Raw genomic sequence first — 24,360 nt, 5'->3', positions numbered from 1 at the left:
GTAGCTCAAATGCAATGTAATGTAGACATTAGAGTTAAGAAGTTTCCCATGTCATGATTAAACAAATTTCTTAGCTCACATACGGTCACTCTGTCAGATATATTGGATCATTCCATCTTAAAGACTTATGGGAAGTAATGGCAGTTCCCATATTAACATTTTACAACACTGGGGGAGGCGGGCAGGGGGGCGGAGGGAACCGGACGGACTGCCTAGCTATACAGACATGCTACACATCAGCTCTGTACTTTACCTGTTCATTGCAATACAATACTGTTTCAAGTATATTATAACATTTGAATTCTGATTTAAAGATCATAGTAATGCATATATATTATTCTGTGTCATATGATTCACGCAAAAATGAAAAAATATTCAAACATCACATGAGTTATGGTAACTTGATAAACAGTAATTCTGCGGCAATATTAATTATATATTAAACATTGCTGTAAGAAAAAGAGAAAGTTATGTCTGTGGAAGATTGCCACTAAGGCAAAGAATGTCATATAACAGATCTGTCACTGATAGCAGATCTTTGACAGCCAAAAACATAGCAAGTGGCTGACAAATATTCATGGGAACTAACTGCAGGATTCATTATATTTGATTGCCATGGCACTAACTGAGCAAAGCCTTGTTTTTTTAATAAGGTGTGGAGGGCAGAACTGAAAGAAGTGACACATATCTGGAAATTACACCATTAATAAACCATTAATAATCACCCAATAACCCAATAACGTGTGCTAACCGTTTTATGCAATGCTCCATTTTCTTTTAAATTTAATCAAAAAATTTGGCAAATTACATCACAATCCAGTTTCGTACACACACACAATGCAAATTAATGGACAGTCTTCTCTGTAAGCTTTCTCTATGATGATGGCCATGTGTCAAGAACAGAGCTTATAACAATGATTGACATGAGCTAAGGTGGAGACACCCAATTATATGAAAAAAGAGATTATGATTTTTTTCATTTAATTTTATTTTTCACTCTTCACAAATACATGTTTGTTGAATATACAGATATTCCAATAAAGCCGCTGCTTTATCATTCACTAGAGCATTTCACAATGTGAAAATGTATGGACTGTTAGTTATATAATACCTACTTGGGTGATATGCACAAACAACGTTACAACAGATTTTACACATTTAACATATTATTATCATGCATTAAATCTTAGATTAGCCAACCGTAATAATGACCATTATTCACTATGAGTTGTCAGATTTTCACCATGGAATTTCAAATACTATGCCACAATGTGTGAGCTTGAAACATAGAAATCATTCATTTTTTTTTCCCTAATTGGCTATTTTTACCTAAATTTATGGTTACTGGAACACTCCGGATACCATAACAACTTAATTATAAAGTAAGCTGTTATGGTGCCTGGAGCTACCTTTAGGGGATCATTCTCTCAAACAGTTTAACACAAACATCTGAAAAGTTCAAAAATATTTAGTGCGCCCCTATTGGCTGAGCCGGGTCAACTGATGGTCTCAGCCAATCAGTGACTCCTCATTCATAAAACTGGCTTAAAAAAGGTAAATTTATTTTCAAGCTAGTTTTATGAAGCTAGTTTTATCAATGGGGAATTACTGATTGGCTGAGAGTGCTAGATGACCACTGTAAGACAATCAACAGCGCTGCTGCCCATTTCTGCAACTCTGCCTTCTGGTTTCCAGATTTTGACAAAGAGTCCGTTCTGGAACACAGACTTTGCTACTAAACCATTCCAGAATGGATTAACCACCCTACCAGTTAGCCAGCTCCAGGGAACATCTGGCACCATTAAAACGTAATTTTTATGTTGTTAGTATGCCCAAACTTGAACTTTAAGTGAATACCCCAGTATAATTGCATAGGTGCAAATCATACACATTATGCGTCCACACGCAACTATGTGAATATTATCAACGATCAAATTATCTGACCCCTGATCAATCAGGCTTTCGTCCAAATAGCTCAACTTCGACTGCCCTCTTAAAAGTTTGCAATGACATCCAAACTGGCATGGACCAAGGAGATTTAACTGGAGCTATTTAACTTGATTTTGCCAAGGCCTTTGACACAGTAGACCATAGCATTTTTTGCTCGATCTTCCTTTTCCCACAGAGCACCGCAATTATGGAATAACCTCAGGGACACAGTCAAATCTTCATTCAATCTAAAATCTTTTAAGAGATCTATGACAATATACCTCAGCACAGAATGCACCTGTCATGGTTGAATATATTTATTACCTGTTATGTATTAAATTTGTATATGTGTGTGTGTGTATGTATATATATATATATATATATATATAGATAGGTAGAAAATGATAGCACTCCCAGGACTCCAATTTAAGATTTAACTTTTAATTATTAGTAAAATAAAAAGATCGACGTTTCAGTCTGCCATTTGCAGACTTTCATCAGGACTAACACATACACAACTGGTGCACACATATATACAGAAATAAAAACCAGCAATCAACTTACCCACCACCGGAATACACTCCCACTCCCTGTCTGTCCGGTTCGAAAAACGCGCGGGTTCCGCCGTCGGTCACGTGTGCGTGCGTGACGTCATCACGTGGCGTCGGCGTCATTACCACGTCACGTGATCGGCCGGAATACAGATATATATATAGTTTGTATATTGTATGTTTGTAATATTGTATCCTATTGTAACAATGCAATGTTTTGTGGACCCAGGACATACTTGAAAACGAGAGAAATCTCAATGTATCCATCCTGGTAAAATATTTTCTAAATAAATAAATAAATTATATGTTACCAATAACATAGTGTGAATAAGTGGTATAGCACTGCATTGGAAGGCAGTGTCATCTTCTACTGGCAATTTATATTCAAGAAGCTAAGCAAGTCTAACAATACAGATGTCATCTATATACTACAGGAAACTTAATCTAGAGGAAGAAAATGCATCTCTATAAAAGAAAGCATTGATTATATAAATCAAATATTACAATGTATTGTAATTGGTACTTCTTCTAAGCAATATATAAGATCATTCATGTATAATAATATTATAAATATTGCACAGATAAACACTTATAACAGCAATAGAAAAACATATGAGCATTGTACTATACTTTCTCAACTTATCCAAAAAGGAAATAAAGTTACTGTCAAGAAACAGTGCATTAGTGAAAATGGTGCTTGGGTGACATCATTCACCATATGAATTAGAGCTTAAAAACGTGATCTGTCCCAAAAAGACATAAAAACCAAGACAGGTTAATGAGCGGTGTGAAGCTAATGTTCTATTAAATTGCTGTTTAGCTCATCCTGCAAAATATACTGGTAATACAGCTTCATGGACATTATCAGGAAATTCTAGAATCATAATTTTGGTCTGATTAATTACTATCTGTTGACATGGGGTATAAAGACAGGGCACCTATAGGCTGCAGGGCTGTATTACCATACCACAGCAAAATAAAATAATCTGTTTAATGTCTCAGTTTGGCTATTACTTGGTTACAGTTAGTGATACGATGTGGATTGAGTTAGTACACACGAACAACAAGTAAAGTTATAGATAACATTATTTTAAACTGAATGAGCCGTGAGAATAAACAAGTGCAATTTTACGTAGGTATACGTTTAAGCTATTTACGATGTTGGCCAATTACCAGCAAATTTATGGATCAGATTACTTTTTAAAGTAGTAATAGTATTAATTAAGAATCAAGATATTTCACAGTGCTGTACAATGGTTACCTTGTGATGGCTTCCTCCTTCCTTCTGTTGGGTGAAACATTTTTGTAATGAAGAGATTGTAAATTTGAGGGAAGTGACTGTGTGTTCAGCTGTCTCCTACAAAGGCGCATTTGTAGGTTTTATACTCAGTGCTACCAAAACAGAAGTAAAATTACATGATCAATTTAAATATACGCATTTGCAAGCAGTTTGGGTAGCACAATCATGAGATTTTATTTTCGATGAATTGGTACCATGTTATTTATTTAAAATAAAACAACAAATGTATCCCCTGTTTGGGTACTGACTCTGGTTGAATGGATATTTCAAGATATCCACACAAGGAAGTGCTGGTTAACTCACACATCAGCATGGGACATCCCAGCTTGGAAAATATGTGCATCCATAATTGGTACCTAATCAGTTGATAGAAATGTTATTTTAAAATACCTGCAAATCTGTTCATGTGTTAGCTTCCTTTTTAAAAAAAAAAATAAAAAAAAAATACATTGAACTGAAATAGAATAGCATATTTAATGTGGTTCAAACTTACGGTAAGTGTAACGCTATGGACTATTTCCATTTTACTTTAATAGCTCTATAATGTATGCATTTTAAACAAACAACGAGCTGTCATTAGGGTAGTCTTATCTGCTCCTGTTTTGTGCTAGGAGTAAAGAAAACAAAAACAACAACTCAGAATGTAGCTTCATTAATTTTTTTATTTCTATTTCCCTGCTTTTACTAAATGCAGGGGTTCTTAAAGAAAAAAAAAGGGATGGAATCACCAACTATTAGACCGACACATATGATGTCATGCACATTACACACAAGTCTTAATGTGTTTCCATGTATGTGATCTTATCCCGTAGTGTTATTTAGTATAACAGTTTGTAATAAATGGATATTTATCCAGTATTCAATATAGTCTTGTTCTTTCAGTATTTATGTTATTTTTAGCATGTCTGATAACAGTGGTGGGGTGTAAATTGTAATTATTTATTTGAATGATTTGCTTACATAAACAATGTCTCTTTCAGAGTTTTTTAATGAAACGTAGTGGGAACTCTTTAAACAAAGAATGGAAGAAAAAGTATGTCACACTGACAAGCAATGGAGTGTTGTTCTACCATCCCAGCATTAATGTAAGTTCCTGTCTGATGTCCAGTATTCATTAATGTTTGATGTCCAAAAGCCAGCATCGGGAAGAATAAAAATTGGAGGGTTAGGTTGGCAGGAGTGTAGGAAGGTCCAGACAGTGAACGCACTCACTACAGAGTAAATATGAGATAGAGGTTTTCTTTCCAAACCTGCTGATCTGAATTTATAAGGGGTAATAGCAGCACCAAGTGGATCTGGTGTTGTGTTAAGTATGGGATGGGTCTTTGTAACCAGTTACAAGAGTCATATCTGGATTGAAATAATATATCACCTTTAAATTGCAATACCTCTACTCCATTATTCTGCTCCATATCACACATTGTATTGTCTGAATTGGGAAAATGTGTCTGGTGCAGCCATATTACTGCCATTTGCTCTTGATATTAGATTCTAGCATTACATATTCTGATGATGCAGAGCACCAATTCAACTGCAAAAGCATGGAGAAAATCACAACCACAACCAAATTAAAGAAATAAGGCACTAAAACTTCACGCATAGAAAGTTATATTCAAATTTACACAAAATACCCTTGGCAAGTATCCAGACGATAAGATTATATGGCGATGTGACCAACCAGTTGGTCCTGACCTCGAGTCTAAGAACCACTGTCCTAAATATCTCTCTGTTTAGTATCTGCTTATTTTCACTAATGTTCCCTTTGATTACAATTCTTCCCTTTTGATAAAACTCAAACCTTACAGATTGTGTTGAGGTCCAGTAGACATGATATGATTCTGAAATCTCTTGACATAACTTAAATGTACAAGTCTGATCCTCTCAATGGGGTGGGATTGTATATCTCCTACTTGTGCTGTGAAGGTTATCATTCTTTTACAAACACACCACATTTCAATTATTCCTGCGACCATAATAACTGCTGCGTGAGATAACAATCTAAAATTATATTTTGTTAATGCTAGAAGTTCCAAGCTGGTATTTCCTGCTGATTTAAAAAAATAACATTCTATTTACATTGCACAGGCATGCAAGGTTCTGAAACATTATGTTTGCTATTGCAACATGATAACAGATAAAATAGAACCATAAATGATATCAGGAGTGGAGTATATCTAAAGGATTTGATACAGTATTTAATTCTTTCCAAAAAGCATTCTATGCAGCATCTTGGTCCAAGTGTTTTGCCAGATTTGCACTGATATTGTAATGTTATTGTGAAGAAGAAAGTCATTCACATTGGTTAAGTTACCTGTTACCTGTTTTCTAGGATTACCTACACAGTACACATGGGAAAGAGATGGACTTATTGCGTACCACAGTAAAAGTACCAGGGAAAAGGCCGCCAAGAGCCACCTCAACATGTTGCCCATCACCCAGCAGTAATGGCCTTCTGAAGGATGTGAGTCCATCAGTTGCAGATACAGCAGTTCCTAAGGTGCCAACAACGAGTAAGTAGAATGTCTCATTGAAGACCAGAAACATGCAGGAAACAACATGTTCTAGCATGTAATTAATATATAGCAGCTGAGCTTTTATCCTGTATCAGTGCCTACAAGGTCATCCAGGAAGTATCTTAGCCAATCCTGACCTCCCCATATATGTATATGGATTTTAGAGCATGTGTTCAGTAAGTGACTGTAAATTTTTAATCAGTGATGCTAATAAAATAGCTTAAAAGCAAAAACGCAGGTTCATGAGGAATCATGGTAAATCGTGAAAATAGCATGCATTAACAATAATTTCCGTTTTTTTACAGAATAACATTTCATTAACATAAAATTTAAAACAATCATATGATTACCCTATGTAACGGATCACCTGGCACCCCAACTGGGTACCTCCATTGAAGGATGCTCCTAGCGCTTCCTGTAGGCTCCAAGCACTCCAGCAGACACCATAACCACCGTTGACTCCTTCAGCGAGCAAAACAGGAACAAGCTCTTAAAATAACTTAGTAGTGATTATAGCAAGGGAATATGCAGAGCATAGCAATTCCTTGTAGCAGATTCCCCCAATAAGAGACGGCACTCCAAATTGAGGGTGAAGTAGAACTCAGCTTTTTAATGACACACTCTGCTTTTATGCAATTCTCCCGTGCAACGTAGACGCCCACAGACAATTATGAATTACCCAATCACACAAACAATGCCCAAAACAGTTCCAGAGAATCAGGCTGTGCGGTCGGTCTATTTCCCATGTTAAAGTCAGTTCAAACAAACGAACGACAACCATTCGAATTGTCGAACTGTCAAATGAACTGTTGAATGCATTCGTTCCAGGGAAGGTAAAACTTCAGCGGTGTTCGTGCCGTTCTGTAGCCGATTTTAGTTCCATGAGTTTCATGGCACACACTGCTGACTGCATTCAAATAAATCAAAATGGCCTGCCGCCACGTGTTCGGTTTTCTAACAGCGGCCACTTCGATTACTTCGGCACTTCGGCTGCATCCGAAGTGCCATGCCAAAACTGCAGGTCCTTTCCCAAAGTACTTAAAGGGCCAGGAACAGCACAATAAAAATTCATTATGCCCAAATACAGTTCTTAGAGGGCCATACACAGTCCAATACAAGTCCATTAGCCCCAAATCAGTTCCTTAAAGGGCAATACATCCCAGGGGCCATAGCCACATGGCAGGAGGCTGGCAATCAGTCTTCCCCTATGCTCTGTGGCAAGGTTGGTTTCGCCACACCCTATTTATATCTAAATTTATAAATTACTTTTGTATGGATTTTGTCACTACTCACTATGACAATACATTTGAAATGTCACCTGGAAGTTTTATTGCTTGTCAATTGACGCATGTAGGTAAAGTGCAAGATCGTAACTTTACTTCCTACCCTGAATCCATTTCTCTGTAGAGTTACCCAATGTAACCGTGAAGTATGTACTTATTTAGACAAAACAAAAAATGGGAACATTTAAAACATAAGAGTGCTAATGCTGAAAATACCTCAATTTATACAAAACGCACAAACATGTTCAGCACACACAGACATATACTTTTTTTTAAAAATATTACAAGGCTATTTGAAATAACCCCCTTAAGTTAAATATATAGAAATATAGTCTCACCATATGGTCATATTATAAAAAGCCACCAGTTCATTAAACTGTCACAATATTGGTTGGTTGTATCTAATTTTAATTTGGGAGGTAGATCTGCTGCTAACTGCATTACATATAGCATATTTGCTTTACTGCTCCATCTGTTTTAAGCAATCTCACTAAAGTGTTAAGGGGCTAACCTGTTTATATTCTCAGAGAAAAAATAAACTTCCCATGAAATGCATTGCTTAATTTAATTATTGTTTGGCATTTCCACTATGCCTCACAAGTAAATGCCGCCACTTAGGTGAGATTAAAGGAACACTATAGTCACCTAAATTACTTTAGCTAAATAAAGCAGTTTTAGTGTATAGATCATACCCCTGCAATTTCACTGCTCAATTCTCTGCCATTTAGGAGTTAAATCCCTTAGTTTCTGTTTATGAAGCCCTAGCCACACCTCCCCTGGCTATGATTGACAGAGCCTGCATGAAAAAAAAAAGAACTGGTTTCACTTTCAAACAGATGTAATCTGTTAAATAATTGTATCTCAATCTCTAAATTGAACTTTAATCACATACAGGAGGCTCTTGCAGGGTCTAGCAAGCTATTAACATAGCAGGGGATAAGAAAATCTTAATTAAACAGAACTTGCCATAAAGAAAGCCTAAATAGGGCTCTCTTTACAGGAAGTGTTTATGGAAGGCTGTGCAAGTCACAAGCAGGGAGGTGTGACTAGGGTTCATAAACAAAGGGATTTAACTCCTAAATGGCAGAGGAATGAGCAGTGAGGCTGCAGGGGCATGTTCTATACACCAAAACTGCTTCATTAAGCTAAAGTTGTTCAGGTGACTATAGTGTCCCTTTAAGATCAGAGGTAATCATAAGGCACACATACCTCCATTCTTCTGAATAACAAGAGCAGTTATCTATGCACTGCAGGTGCATGTAGCTAGGAAATCATTTTCCCATAATTCCTTTTTTGCACATTTGGACAGTCATGGACAATCATTTAAAATAATGAAAGCATTTAGTTAGCTTTTAAAATGTGCCAGTACCTCGTAAGACAATAATAAAATGTTTAATTACTCCTTTAACCCACGTGAGCAAACCTGTATTCAAGAAAACATACAGGTAGTGAGTTTCTGTCTCTGACCAAATAAAGAATACAACATGTTCTGTTATGCATTATCTGGTTGGTTTTTGAGAAGCTCTTCTTGAGCCTCGAATCAGGATAAAATGTGTTTCCACAACTATCCCAGAGTTCATAGCTTGACATGCAAATGAGCACGGATAGGTATCATGTTTCAGACTTCATACTGTATTTCTGCACATATCCTTAGCAATGGACACTATTTCAAAAACAGCTTTTTTAAAAAAAATAATAAAGTATGGACTTTGATATAGACTATGATCCAAAAGGATCAGTAACCAGAAACCAGACAAGTACTGCAATTTTGACCTTGTGGGTCACATTAGCATGGGGCCAATTCTGGTCAAGAAGTTAAAGTCTCTCTGATAGAGAGGTACCTAAAGAATACAGTGCGGATACAAATGAAGGATTAGATATTAAAGGAACCCTTGTAGTAAATAATTTAGTTGCAGAATTAATTGCATACTATATCTAATTTCTCGAACAGAGAGCAGCTCTACGGGGGATGTAGTATCAAGTCCTTCCAGTAATAAGGAACCCCCAGCCTCTCCAATGAGTGACAAAAGGAAGAACAAGAAGAAGAAGAACATGACTCCATCAAAAACAGAAGGTTCATCTGGACAAGCAGATGGTGAGTGTAATATCATAGGCTGGGACCCATCACCTCCATAACCTTTACCGCTAATGCTGCATCAATTAAAAACAGTTTAGAGCAGGTGTGCAGTTATTATGCATGCATTATACATTATAGCTATGAGGTCAAGTCATGATACTGTAGCAGAATACAGACAAAATGTTATCAGTGGCCGCTTATATATCAGGTATAGCTAATCCTCATGTAACCTTTTAAGGTTATATGCAACCATTGGCTAGTTATAGGACACCTAGGTTATTTTATCCATCCATTGCAAGACCTTGCTGAATCTAAGTAAAACGTGTAATAATCACCACTCTCCTTGTATTTCCATACATAGCATCTAACGATATCATGAAACAGATGCCTTTCATTCATAATCTCTATGCACTGTATATGCATTTTGTTTATTGCCACAGAGTAGTGTTTGTGAATGGCCAATGTGCACAAGATTGCTGGCAAACATGCTGTATGCCATATGCTTATTAGCTATGTTTTGTTACTTGAGCTATTACCTTTGCCAGATTGTCTATGTGTGAGCATGCTCGTGGTTGTGTTATATATGGATGTCTCCAGAACCTCGAGATTGCATTTTTTTTCTCCTACTACACATTTCAGTATTAGCTACTTTCTCTAACACATTATTTAAAAAAAAATATAAAATTTTGTTCCACCAGAGGTGGAACACCAGAAATTGGTCCTTGACAATCGATCTATTGTGGAATGAGCACACTGACACATACATGCCTCTAGCTACCAATTGCTGATGTGAGTCACACTCATGGGATGCAGCATTATTCGCTGTTCCCATCTTTAAATTAGATCCTCTCCTCTTATTGATATGCCAAGAAAGGTGTTTCTTGTCCTATGAGTAGCGTGGGGTGGCAGAATTATTATGTGCCAAAGTTTCTGCTTGTTTTTTTTTTTTCCTGATTGATTGAGTAAGAATTAATTGGCATGAAGTACTTCAACTTGTATGTACCTGATTCCTCTATGCTGAGCTGTTCTCTTCATTAAGCAGAATATGGAGTTTGAGCATGTTGTGATATTCTAGAACATTAAACTTTCCTCTTTCCTCAATAATATTCCTCATAACATCTCTTGTTTGATGTGTTCTTTTACGTTCTGTTTTTCTTTAATCTATCATTCTCTTCTCTCTTTCTTGTCCCTTTCTTTTATCTGCTTCGTTGTACGGGACTCTCTTCCAGCCAAGCGCAAAATGTGGAAACTAAAAACCTTTGGTAGTTTAAGAAATATTTATAAAACAGGTAAAGAACACACATTAAAGTGTGGGATTTTTTTTTTGCATGCAGGTGCATGCGTGTGCATGCATGAATGGTAGTTACATTTCTGTCCATTACAAAACATTAAAATTAAATTAAATATGTTGCCCAAGATATACTTCATTATTTTTTGACTGCCATTAATTTGATAACCCCATACATATGGGACTCCCAATCTTAGAACATTTTGCTATGAGGAAATACATAAACTTGCCTTCCTTCTTCTTGTGGCAAAGTGTGCAGTCTGAATATGCAGACTCATATAGACTCATATAGACACATTGGCTGCAGACAAATGTTTGTGTCTGTAGGTGATTTACACATAATACATGCACTTCAATAACATTTACTGGTGTGGATAAATGATCTGTTTTTACTGTTATGTGACAGTTCATATTTAAACAGAAGACTGTAATATTGTTTTATTGAGCTTACAATAAAGTGATTTAGTTGTCTTTCTGCTTGGAAAATATATAAGAGAACCGTTTTATTTTTTGGACACTTGCTGGTCTGAGGTAATATTTTTTGCTCACACCAAAATGGCACACAATCCTAATGAATGAAGGACACTCATCAAAGTTGCTTGACGCTTTTCACCTAAAATGGCTCAGTCGGTTGAGTACATATCTAAATCTATGAAATGTCAACTGATGTGAACAAGTGAAAAGTTAACCCAAAAGTCATGTATCACACCATGTAGCACAAAATGGAGATCTGTGGTTAAAGTAACAAAAACAGAACTAAAACAAGAAAAAGGGGTTTTAGAAAAACAAGAAGCCTTGCTGCTAGCTCTACAGTATAATACATCAGATAATGCTATGAATTGTCAAATGAAAGATGTGCTTTAATCTAAGGCAAATAAGTGTTAGAGCATAGCAACTAATGGAAAAAAATCAAGAGAAACTTTAAGAGAAACTTAAAGCTGCTTAATGTGTCATTTGTCAAAATGTTTAGTCACAAGCTAGCATCAGTTTAGTGGTGGATCCTGGTTTTGTGCTGCCTTAGGCATGATAAAACTCAGGCACCCTCTCTCCCCCTCCCCACCTTCTAAACACACATGCACACTCACTGACAGACACATATACACTCAGAGTCTGACACACACATTCACTGACAGACACACTTACCCTAGCTAACAGACATGCACACTCACTGACAGACACACACACACACACTCACTGACAAACACGCATACACTCTCACTAGCAAACATGCATACACATTCACTAACAGACACACACACACTAACACACTCACTAACAGACACATACATACTAACAGACACACACACACACTCACACACACTAACAGACAAACACATAGTAACACACTCACTAACAGACACACACACTCTCACTAACAGACACACTCACTAACAGACACAAACACTCACTAACAGACACGCATACACTCTTACTAACAGACACACACACACTCACTAACAGAAATGCATACACACTAACAGACACACACCCAAACCAACACACACATACTAACACATTCACTAACAAACACACACACACTAACAGACACACACATAGTAACACACTCACTAGCAGAAACACACTAACAGATGCACACACACACTAACAGACACACCCACTAACAGACACACAGACACACACTAACAGACACACACACACACAAGCACACTCCCATTTATTTATTTATTTTTAAATTCAATCCCCCCATCCTTCCTTTGGGAGTGCTGGGGTGGATCCCCGCTTTCCCTGGGGTCCAGTGGGGCTGCTGGGCGGCCGGCTGGTCACTGCAGTCGGCAAGGGAGCACTGATCCTTCTGTTCAGCTCCCCCACGTGCCGCGTAGTTATACCGGGGCCGGAGTGATGTCATATTCCGGCTCCAGCATCACTGCAGTGCACATGAGGGAGCTGAACAGGAGGTTCAGTGCTCCCTCGCCACCCCCCCCAGAAAGTGCCACCGCTGCCGGCCTCAGGGGGCCCTGAGGTGGCCAGCCGGCCAGCTCCTCGGCCCCCCAGGACAAGAGGCTGACAAGGCATTTGCCAGGGCGATTTGGGGGGTGGCTTTTTTTTTCAGAAAGTGCCGCCCAAGACAAATGCCTTGTCAGCCTCGCGGTTAATACACCCCTACATCAGTTAATGAAGAGAATTGCAGATGGAGAAAACAGAAATACTTTTTAGAGATAATGACCTTTTTCTGAGGAAGTGTTTACATTGCTGCCTAGTAACAACACAGTAACAAGACAGTCACTAGAGGTTCTTTCAATTTCAGTTCTGCACTGTGTGCATCACTTGCATTCAGCATCTCCACGCTCTACATGGAAACTCTGAACGCTCCCCATAGATATGCATTAATTCAATTATTATTATTTATAAAGCATCAACAAGTTCCATAGCGCTGTACAATGGGTGGACTAACAGACATGTATTTGTAACCAGATGAGTTGGACACACAGGAACATATGGATTGGGGGCCCTGCTCAATGGACTTACATGCTAGAGGGAGTGGGGTATAGTGACACAACAGGTAAGGGTAGGGTAGAAAAGTAGGTTGCTAGGATAGTGTTCATTGAGCGCTTAGTGTTTTGTTTTAATGACAGTTGCAGGAGCAGAATCAGGGTGCGGGGTGGGAAAGCTGTTCACAGTTTAATTGATATGCTTTCCTAAAGAAGTAAGTTTTCAAAGAATTTTTGAAGGAGTGGAGATTGGGTGAAAGTCTAACAGAGAGGGGAAGGGCATTCCATAGGAACTGTCCAGCCCTAGGTGTCTTTAAGGTGAGCATCAGAGGTAGGAGTACGAACAGACGTTAGACGTAGGTCTCCGGCAGAGCGTAGGGGCCTAGATAAGACATATTTGTGTATTAGTGAGGATAAGTAGGTGGGAGCAGCATTGTGTAGAGATTTGTAAGCATCAGGATCTTAAATTGAGTCCTATATCTTACGGGAAGCCAATGTAGGGACTGACAAAGGTGGGAGGCGTGGGAGTTGCAAGCGGACAGGAAAATTAGCATTTGTTATAGACTGTAACGGGGCAAGTTGGGAACATGTAAGACAACTGAGAAATAAATGACAGTAGTCAAGGCTAGAGAGGACTGCGGCATGGACAAGCACCTTAGCTGTATAAGGCGTTAAATAAGATCAGATGCGCGCAATATTTTTGAGATGGAAGCGGTAGGATTTGGCGATTGATTGGACATTAGGGGTGAAGGAGAGGTCGGAGTCAAAGAGAACACCTAGGCTGCGAGCCTTAGAGGTAGAGCGGATGGTAGCACCCAGTGGTGTACTAAGTAGTGTGCGGGGACGGGGAGGGGGAGGTCCGCCCCGGGTGCTACTCTGTAGGGGGGTGACACGCTCTGTACCTCCTGCTGGTTCATACATAATATCATCTCCCTCGTGGCTCCGGCGCTCAGTTAGTGAGTCAGAGCACAGGGAGGGGATTCCCAGCCTGTGTTCTAAATCATCACTGAGTAGCAGAGAGGTTATTATGGAGTGTACCAGCAGGGGGTGCAGAGCCAGGTTGCTCCCCTGTGCGGCCACTCTGAGCATGCAGGGGGTCAGAGTCAGCCTGTCTAGATCCCCTGCCCTGCACTGCCTGACACTGGGAAGGAGCTGGTTGGAGGCTGAAAGAGCTGAGGCAGCCCCTGCTGCTCCTGCAACCCCTCCGAATGGTGAGCTAATATTATTTACACTTTGACATCCCCCCTCCGCCCTGCCATTATACCCCCACCCTTCCTGCCCTTATACCCCCCCTCCTCTCTGCCATTATACCAACACCCTACCTGCCATTATACCATCACCCTTCCTGCCATTATACCAACAACCTTTGAATCTGCACTGCAAAAATGAAGAATTTATAAAGCAAGTTAACGTCTGAGTGAAATGCAACTTTCTTTTAGGCAGACTGTATCAATCACAGTCAGGGGGTCAGGTGTGGCTCGCGGTGAATGGACAGAAACAAAAGTGATTTAACTACTTAATAGCAGAGATTTGACAGGAAGTAAAACTGTGTTATTAAGCTAACCTGCTTTTGATGCCTATAGTATCCCTTTAAAATTCTAAATAAGACATAACTATATCTTGTTATTGAACTTTTGGTACATAGATGATGTCTTTTTTCTCTCCGAGGTGGAGCAGTAGCAGCTGCTTCCAGAAGACTGACTTAATGCTGTGTCCTAACGCTGTTATTATTATTATTATTATTATTATCATTGCCATTAAGGTGTAATCTATGGCGATTTTTTTGTTGTTGTTATATTTAAAGGTAGGGCCTGATTCTAAATTTACCAAGGAACTCTAACATTAAAATATTTTTTTAAAATTATTATTATACAATATTAATTAAATGTATTTATTTAACTTTAGAGTGTACCAAATAATACGCTAAATTGTGTTGGGAATTTCAACATCTGTACTTTCAGGTACAATGTGTGCCCAGGAGGTTTTGTATTCAGACATTTCTTGGTAAAGATAAAAACTTGCAAACAGAAATATATGAAGTTTAGAATACGTGATTTCTGCTTGACTGTCTCTTTTGTTGAATGAAAGCAAACTAGTACAAGAAAAAAATCAAGTCTCGAACAGAATGGTTTGCATAAGGAAAAGAAGGAATTTGAAGGATTTTTTTTACTCCCATGTAATAACATTGAAAGAGAACCTCCACCCTAAGAACGCTAATTACTTCCTGAACTGGAAGTCGAGGAGCACGTCATTATCTTAGTTATCTCAGTCAAATTCTCAAAATATTAGAAAATAGAATCTGAAATTACTTTTTGTGGCTTTTTGATGTTGCTTAGATCTAATTGTTTATTTCTCACTAATTGGGCAGTGGAGTTTATATTAAACACATGTAACAATTATTAACTGATGACCACCTGAATTTCACCATTTTAAAGGTTTGGTCAATCTATATTTTTATTTATATTTGATTGAAGTTGCTAGCTCTAGATAAGTGGCCCAGTGGGGGACAAATGTACACTTTCATACCAGGAACCCTAGAGATGGCAAAGATAAGACATCATAAATAATACCTGTACATTTCATGCCTACCTCATGAAACTATATTTTACAAGTATCAAAATAATAAGCTATAGAACATATCTATATTGTAAGAGATCATATCAAGTGTGAGTCAGCAATTTTGATAATTGATTAAATTGATTTAAATGAACAGAAATACGTTACAGGGGTACTGCTGGGGCCAATTCGTACAATATACAAGATCCAGCGCTCTCACTCATACATTCAAGCTTTGAAAATGCTTTTTAGTGAATGAGTGAGTGTATGCTGGATCGTGTAAGATATATATTTTCTATGATATTATATACATATACAATGAGACTTGAACACAAATCCCTTTGAACGAATAAACCTTGATTCCAAGGATGATTTAAACAACTCATTCAAATCTGTCCAATGGATCGATTTGTTTGTTCATAGATGAACATTTGATTCATTCAGTTTACCTGAAATGGATTTATGAACAAGTCTAACATATATACACACACTTATATGAGTGTTAGTAAATTCACCAGTAAAATAAGAGCAACAGCAAAATATTCACTGGAGGTAGGTCACATAACATATTTAAAAAAATAACACATGCAGACATAAGTAATAGTGGAGAGTACTGTAAAAAGTGACATCTGTAGAAGATGACTACTTGTCTGTTGGTATCTGGTGGCCTTCCAATTCAACAACTTCTGGACATTCCCCCGCGGGGGATATTCTTTAGTTATTCAACTGTGCTGTGCTTTATGCCATGTTTAATATTAGTATGGAACACTGATTTTATAGTTCAAGTATGCAAATATTTAAGTGGAATAAAGAAGAGGCACTTGCTCTAGACACAAAACATATGCAATATATAAGTGATGACCTAGCAGTTTTTCTGTGTAAACCAGCATTTTAAATAGTAATCCAGAATCTGTAATTTGTGTTTCCTCCTGTTTATGAATCACACTGAAAACGTAGGCATTTTCTTTCTATTTTTTTCAGCATTTTTCTTTTTGTTGCAGTAACCAGAGTTTTATACTATGATAAAGTTTATTATATTTTGTATTTTCTTTACGTTCTTTCGTGATTGCATAGATTTGTGATTTCTTGATGGTTTCACTTGGTTTTTGGTTAACACAACAAACAGATACTTACACACAGCTCTACAGAAATCACCTATTTCTATTTCTACCTTATCCGAAGGGATATATATATAAGGTCCGAAGGGATATATATATATATATATAAGGTGTATAAATTGAACATAGGCTACTTTGATTGAATAAAAACAAACATAAAGTAACATACCAAAAGTCTAAAGTTAGTTAATTTTGGTACAAAACAAGCTTCCAAATTATATTTCTGTCGAATTTAAATAAGACACAGAGAAACAGAAATGTATAAATTCAGGCCACATTCAAAGTTTCTTTCCCCGACTGTTGCCTTATCTTTTTATTTTTATTTTTTTTTGTGTAGAAGAGAACTTTGAATTCATTATTGTCTCTAGTACTGGTCAGACGTGGCACTTTGAAACCGGCAGTTTTGAAGAAAGAGATTCTTGGGTACATGCTATCGAAAGCCAGATCCTTGCCAGTCTACAGTGCTGTGAAAGCAGTAAAAACAAGGTAAATGGATTTGCATAGTTAAATAAATTTACACTTGGAAAGGGGATGCATGTTTTTAAGTATTTTAATGCTGTGTTCTAAGAATGTGGTGCATACTCCCATACTTTTCCACGTGCGTGCGTTATGATAGCAAAGATAGCTTAATTAATGAGAGAAACGACTTCCACAAATAGTGGCTGTCCAAATCTGGGCTAGTCCACTAAACCTGTAGAAAGTCACACCTTAAATGACACTCCAGAAGTGTCCCGGGGCATAACCCTTAAATGTTTAAACTATAGAAAGATCCTCTAGTTGCTGGGTAGGAAAACCAGAAACACGAGTATCAACTGGAAAAACAATATAAGATATATATATATATATATATATATATATATATATATATATATATATATATGATAAGGTTATATAGGTAAAATAAGTCTTAGAACAATAAATAGAAAAATGGTCATAAGTGGATAAAGAATTAATCAAGCCAAATGGCTAACTTCCTGTCTTCAGGCCTCTTTAAAGCATCTACTGTACTCAGACTCTGGACTTTAATATAATCAAAATGGTCCACGTCTGAGATATATTGGAGATGTGAAGGAGCCTTATTACAAACTCATAGTGTCTAAATGGAGATTGACATCATAAAAAACTGCCCACTCTCAATATTCTGATATATTAATCACCTTCATAGAGTGAGTGGAGGTTGCAATATAAAATGAAAGCCAAGTAAATACCTAAAGTGGCTTGGAACTAAATGATATATAATTCAAATTATATACAGCTAGTAACAGAGTATCCAAAAAGCCTCATATGTGTACAAAATAAGAATGGCTCTGTAGCAAGTTAAGCTGTAAAAGACTTGCTACATTTGTAGCCAATTGAACTAATAACATATGAGTACTAGCTATTTAATTCATGCACCTATCCTAGTGTGCAAATAATCAGTTCCACATAATGCAGACTCCTAGAGTTGTCAAAAGACCCCAGTCAGACTAGGTATACAAGAAAGACAGGAGGGAAAAAATGATAAAGTGTTAAAATAACAAAGTGCTAATGTGCAGAACCATACTTAGGGCATTGGTTACCTGCACATGGTGATACTGTAAAAGTGAGAAAAAGTGTAAGTGAAGAAATAAACCCTCAACCCGACGCGCGTTTCGGTGCCAGAGTGATGCACCTTCGTCAGGGGCTGAATCCATTCTGACCAAAATGTCTCTGTTAAATACCCTTAAATACCCTTAATAAACTTGTCCACCAATCCATCTTAGACAAAGACGCCGGTATACTTGTACTTACTGGACATACCCTGTATCGGAACTGAATGTAATATATTTACATACTTATGTTATATCGCAAGACAGCTCAAACAAAATTTCCAATCAGTGTGGATAGCATTAGTCCCGTCGGAGATCCGACTCGAAGAGACAATAATCTGTCCGCCCTGACTGAACCAACGACAAGCACTCACTGTATATATATACCCAGTTATAACCATATGACGAGCCAATATTATATATAGTCGGCACCCACACTAGTGATGTATGTAATTCAATTGTATATCCAGATGAATTAGCTTTATCAATTTTAGACTTATTATGGCAATAACATTTTGATACCGTCCCCTGTATTTTGCTCAAGTTAAGTTCTCAAGGATTAGTAAATAAATATGGTTCTGATTTTGCCCAACTATAAAGGACTTCTCTGATGTATTGGCATATACAGAAACACATAATTAGGTCAAGAAGTCCTAAGAATGATAAATCAAGGGTAATGTGTCTAAAGGGCTGATAAGACACAAAGATAAACCCCTCTGTCCAATAACAGTGACTTCCTAGATGTAAATATTATAATTACAAAGATGTTAGCCAGGGGACTATAATATATGATGCCAGGAGCCTAATAACTTCCTTTTCGAAGAAAGAAATGTAGAGTATGCCAATCGGCCATCACTAGGGGTCAGCAGAGAGCATTTAAAGGTAAATAACCCGTAATGAAACATATAAACTATATAATACCTAATAAATTATTTACATATTTACAATATTTATATAAGTCGCGTGCTTACAATTAGGGATGGTAACTTAATCAGAAATAAAGGAAGTGTAGGAAAAACCTTCATTTAGGACCAGAGGGAATAAGGTCTTCAGTTTATAGATCCAAAAACTTTCTCGCTGTAAAAGTTTTTTGTCCAAATCCCCCTTCCTTGGGCCCATTTTGATTTTTTCTATCCCATTAAACCATAAACCATGTGCAGAGCCGCCATGCTGAATTTTCAGATGTTGTGAGATTGGTGTATCTGTCTGTCTAGATGGATTAACAGAGTTTACGTGTTCCAAGATGCGGTTCTTAAAATGTCTAAAGGTCTTGCCCACATATTTCAGGTTACAGAAAAAGTAAAAAAAATAGGTAAGCGCTAATAATATAATAGGTAGGCAGCAACCTTACAGAGGGTAACCCTCTTACCCTCTTGAGTGAGAATGTACAGTAGAAAGGAAGAAAGGCTGCGCCAAGAATAAAACAAAACGAATAAATAAATAAAATTAGTCCCAATATATATTGGAAAGTAAGCTTTACTTTCCAATATATATTGCGACTAATTTTATTTATTTATTTGTTTTGTTTTATTCTTGGCGCAGCCTTTCTTCCTTTCTACTGTCTATTTCAGGTTACAACTGCAGGTGATGAGATATACTAATCCTTCTGTTTGGCAGTTGACAAAAGTTTTAGTTGTGTGGGTTTCTGTGTTGTCCGAGTTTGTAAAAGTTTTAGATTGTTTTCTAATCAATTTACAGGCTTTACAGCGGCCACACTGAAAAGTGCCTACAGCAGGGGATTTCAGCACATCCTGTGCTGGGAATTGTGGGAACCGCAAAGGAGCATGTGAGAGAGACATGCTCCTCCCCTCCTTCCGTCCTCAGCGTTACTGACAGCCTGACAGGAGTGCCGCCGGACCGGCGAGGCTGCCACCCGGCCCGGCGGCTCCAGCATGTACCCGGCCCCTTCAGTCTTCTCTTGGTAAATGGGAGGGGGAAAAATAAAACAGAGAGGGGGAAAAGATAGAGGCAGGGGAAGAAACAGACAGTGGGAAAATAGAGAGACAGGGGGAGGGGAAGGAAAGAGACAGAGGGGGGGGGAGAGAGTGACACAGGGAAAGGAGGGAGAAATAGACAGGGGGAGAGTGAGACACAGGGGGAGAAAGAAGGGGAATAGAGAGATGGTGGAGGGGGGAGAAAGAGACAGAGGGGAAGAGAGATGTGGGGTAGGGAGAGACACAGGGAAAGGGGGGAGAAAGAGACAGGGGACGAGAGATGTGGGGTAGAGAGAGACACAGGGAAAGGGGGGAGAAAAAGACAGGGGATGAGAGATGTGGGGTAGAGAGAGCCACAGGGAAAGGGGGGAGAAAGAGACAGAGGGGAAGAGATATGTGGGGTAGAGAGAGACACAGGGAAAGGGGGAGAAAGAGACAGGGGACGAGAGATGTGGGGTAGAGAGAGACACAGGGAAAGGGGGAGAAAGAGACAGAGGGGACGAGAGATGTGGGGTAGAGAGAGACACAGGGAAAGGGGGAGAAAGAGAGAGGGGATGAGAGATGTGGGGTAGAGAGAGACACAGGGAAAGGGGGGGAGAAAGAGACAGAGGGGACGAGAGATGTGGGGTAGAGAGAGACACAGGGAAAGGGAGGAGAAAGAGACAGAGGGGACTAGAGATGTGGGGTAGAGAGAGACACAGGGAAAGGGGGGAGAAAGAGACAGAGGGGACGAGAGACACAGGGAGAAAGAAGAGAGACCCACAAGGGGAGGGGGAGAAAGAGGCAGAGGGGGAAGAGAGACTGGGAAGGAGAGGGGAGACATGGACACAGAGGAGCAGTGAGGGGGAGAAAGAAACATACAGAGGGACTGGGGGAGACAAAAAGGCACACAGTAGGGCTGTATATATAATTGGTGGATCGCCCCAGCCGATCTCTCTCCCCGGTCTGCAGGCACCGTGCGGGCAGCTGGCAGGGAGGGAAGAAGTGAGGACCCGGGAGCTTAGCCTGCAGCTTCTCTGGGTCCTTCTCACGCAAGCACAGAGCGTTGCCGCAGTTACCACGGCAACGCTCCGGCTCTCGCAAGAGTGAACTCTAGCCCTGGAGCTACGGGCTAGAGTTCACTCTCAACACTGCGACCACCAGGGATTCCTGGTGGTCGTAGTAGTGAGAGTGAACTCTAGCCCCATACAAACACTGCCCCCCCACACACACACATACACATTCACTCACTGCCCCCCATACACACACACTGTCCCCACACACACCCTACACATTTACACACATTGCCTCACACACACACATACACAGACCCCCATACTAACATTGCCACACACACCCTATATGTTCACACACACACACACACACACACACACACACACACACACACACACTGCACCCCTCACACATTGCACCACTGCTCCTATACCCTACTACAGCCCCATATCCCAGCAGACCCCAGGTAAGTTTTCAAACTGTTCTTAAACGGTTTGACTACTTACTCTGGGAGGGGGTCCTGGCCCTCCTGGCACCATAACCACTACACAGAGCAGCAGTGGTTATTGTGCATGGATTATTTCTTTAAATAATCTACAAGTGCCCCCGTAGCCAGCCAGCCAGCCCACAAGCCAACCAAGCCACCAGTTAGCCAGCCCACAGGCCAGCCAGGCCAGCAGCCAGCCACAGGCCAGTAGCCAGCCCACAGACTTACAACAAGCCACAGGCTTACAGCCAGCAAGCCCACAGCCTGCCGGCAGTAGCCAGCAAGCCCACAGCCTGCCGGCAGTAGCCAGCAAGCCCACAGCCTGCCGGCAGTAGCCAGCAAGCCCACAGCCTGCCGGGAAGCCACAGCCTGCCAGCCGCAGCCAGCAAGCCCACAGCCTTCCAGCAACAGTAATTAAGGTAGGAGGAGCCAACTTGGCCTAGGTATCAGCAAGCTATGTTGTGTTGCTATATTGTAAATAGGAACCAGAGTGTTGGAGAGACCCCCCTCCAGGCCCCCATTAGACTCCATTGTAGTCTCTAATGGGGCTCGAGTAGATTCTTTCTAACACTCTCTAAATAACACTGAGATAGCCTCTGCTAGAAAGACCCCCCCTCCATGGCCCATTAGCCCTCAATTGTAGTCTCTACTGGGGCCTTGAGGGGATTATTGCACTTTTGTTCCTTGTGTCTAAAGATTGTGTAGGGTGTGGCTGGAGGCGGGACAAGGGTGGGGCTTGCTACGGAGCATGGGTGGGGCCTGTAAGGGGGCCCTTGATTTATTTTGCCCGTGGGCCCTGAGGGTTCTCAGTCCGCCCCTGCTTTCTGTTCAAATGCAGTTACTACCACCAGTTGAAGGTCACAGCCATGGGGACAACATGTGCCCCCTCCTATGCTAACCTTCGCCTGGGTTGGTGGGAAAAAAATATTGTCTTTAGCCCAATACTTGACAAATACACTGTATACGTCAATTTATGGAAACGTTATATTGACGACATCCTGATAGTTTGGACAGGCTCTGATGACCTGTTCCATAAGTTTCCATAAGGCTCCTGGCATCATATATTATAGTCCCCTGGCTAACATCTTGGTAATTATAATATTTACATCTAGGAAGTCACTGTTATTGGACAGGGGGTTTATCTTTGTGTCTTATCAGCCCTTTAGACACATTACCCTTGATTTATCATTCTTAGGACTTCTTGACCTAATTATGTGTTTCTGTATATGCCAATACATCGGAGAAGTCCTTTATAGTTGGGCAAAATCAAAACCATATTTATTTATTAATCCTTGAGAACTGAATTTGAGCAAAATACAGGGGACGGTATCAAAATGTTATTGCCGTAATGAGTCTAAAATTGATAAAGCTAATTCATCTGGATATACAGTTGAATTACATACATCACTAGTGTGGGTGCCGACTATATTTAATATTGGCTCGTCATATGGTTATAACTGGGTATATATATACAGTGAGCGACTGCTTGTCGTTAGTTCAGTCAGGGCGGACAGATTATTGTCTCTTTGAGTCGGATCTCCAACGGGACTAATACTATCCACACTGATTGGAAATTTTGTTTGAGCTGTATTGCGATATAACATAAGTATGTAAATATATTACATTCAGTTCCGATACAGGGTATGTCCAGTAAGTACAAGTATACCGGCGTCTTTGTCTAAGACGGATTGGTGGACAAGTTTATTGTTATATTACTCCTTTTTAGGTATTCACGATCGGACGACTGGAACCTATAGGGTTAATTCCCTTTTCAATTGGCAGGTAACAATCTATTTATGAAGGTCAACCTCTTATTGGACCATTTATAAATCTAATTAGCATATTGTGACGTCGGTATTTTGGCGCCCAAAAACGGATGAATTCTGATTGGCTCATCTTCAGAGCATTAACAGAATTAAGGGTATTTAACAGAGACCTTTTGGTCAGAACGGATTCAGCCCCTGACGAAGGTGCATCACTCTGGCACCGAAACGCGCGTCGGGTTGAGGGTTTATTCCTTCACTTACACTTTTTCTCACTTATAGGGCACTGTATCACCATGTGCATGTAACCAACACCCTAACCATGGTTCTGCACATTAGCACTTTGTTATTTTAACACTTTATCATTTTTTCCCTCCTGTCTTTCTTGTATACCTAGTCTGACTGGGGTCTTTTGACAACACTAGGAGTCTGCATTATGTGGAACTGATTATTTGCACACTAGGATAGGTGCATTTATTATATAGCTAGTACTCATATGGTATTAGTTCAATTGGCTGCAAATGTAGAAAGTCTTTTACTGCTTAACTTA

At 39.4% G+C, this 24,360-nt stretch overlaps 1 protein-coding gene across 3 annotated transcripts in view; it reads left to right on the top strand.

Annotated features, from left to right (window-relative positions):
• Window positions 1–24,360, top strand: part of AGAP2 (ArfGAP with GTPase domain, ankyrin repeat and PH domain 2) — a 294,442-nt gene that overhangs the window by 260,311 nt on the left and 9,771 nt on the right. For 2 of the 3 annotated variants that reach the window (XM_063427736.1, XM_063427727.1), the window contains exons 10-13: window positions 4,761–4,865; window positions 6,110–6,290; window positions 9,528–9,671; window positions 17,403–17,551. In XM_063427736.1, coding sequence (XP_063283806.1) covers window positions 4,761–4,865; window positions 6,110–6,290; window positions 9,528–9,671; window positions 17,403–17,551 — 579 coding nt within the window. Of the gene's footprint in view, window positions 1–4,760; window positions 4,866–6,109; window positions 6,291–9,527; window positions 9,672–10,882; window positions 10,943–17,402; window positions 17,552–24,360 lie in introns of all 3 variants that reach the window. The other variant, XM_063427718.1, reaches the window with a different exon arrangement.

This window comes from Pelobates fuscus, chromosome 1 (genome assembly GCF_036172605.1).
Source record: "Pelobates fuscus isolate aPelFus1 chromosome 1, aPelFus1.pri, whole genome shotgun sequence".
NCBI classification, from domain to species: Eukaryota; Metazoa; Chordata; class Amphibia; order Anura; family Pelobatidae; genus Pelobates; species Pelobates fuscus.
The sequence above is the reverse complement of the archived record's forward strand: the minus strand, read 5'-3'. Positions and strand labels throughout refer to the sequence as shown.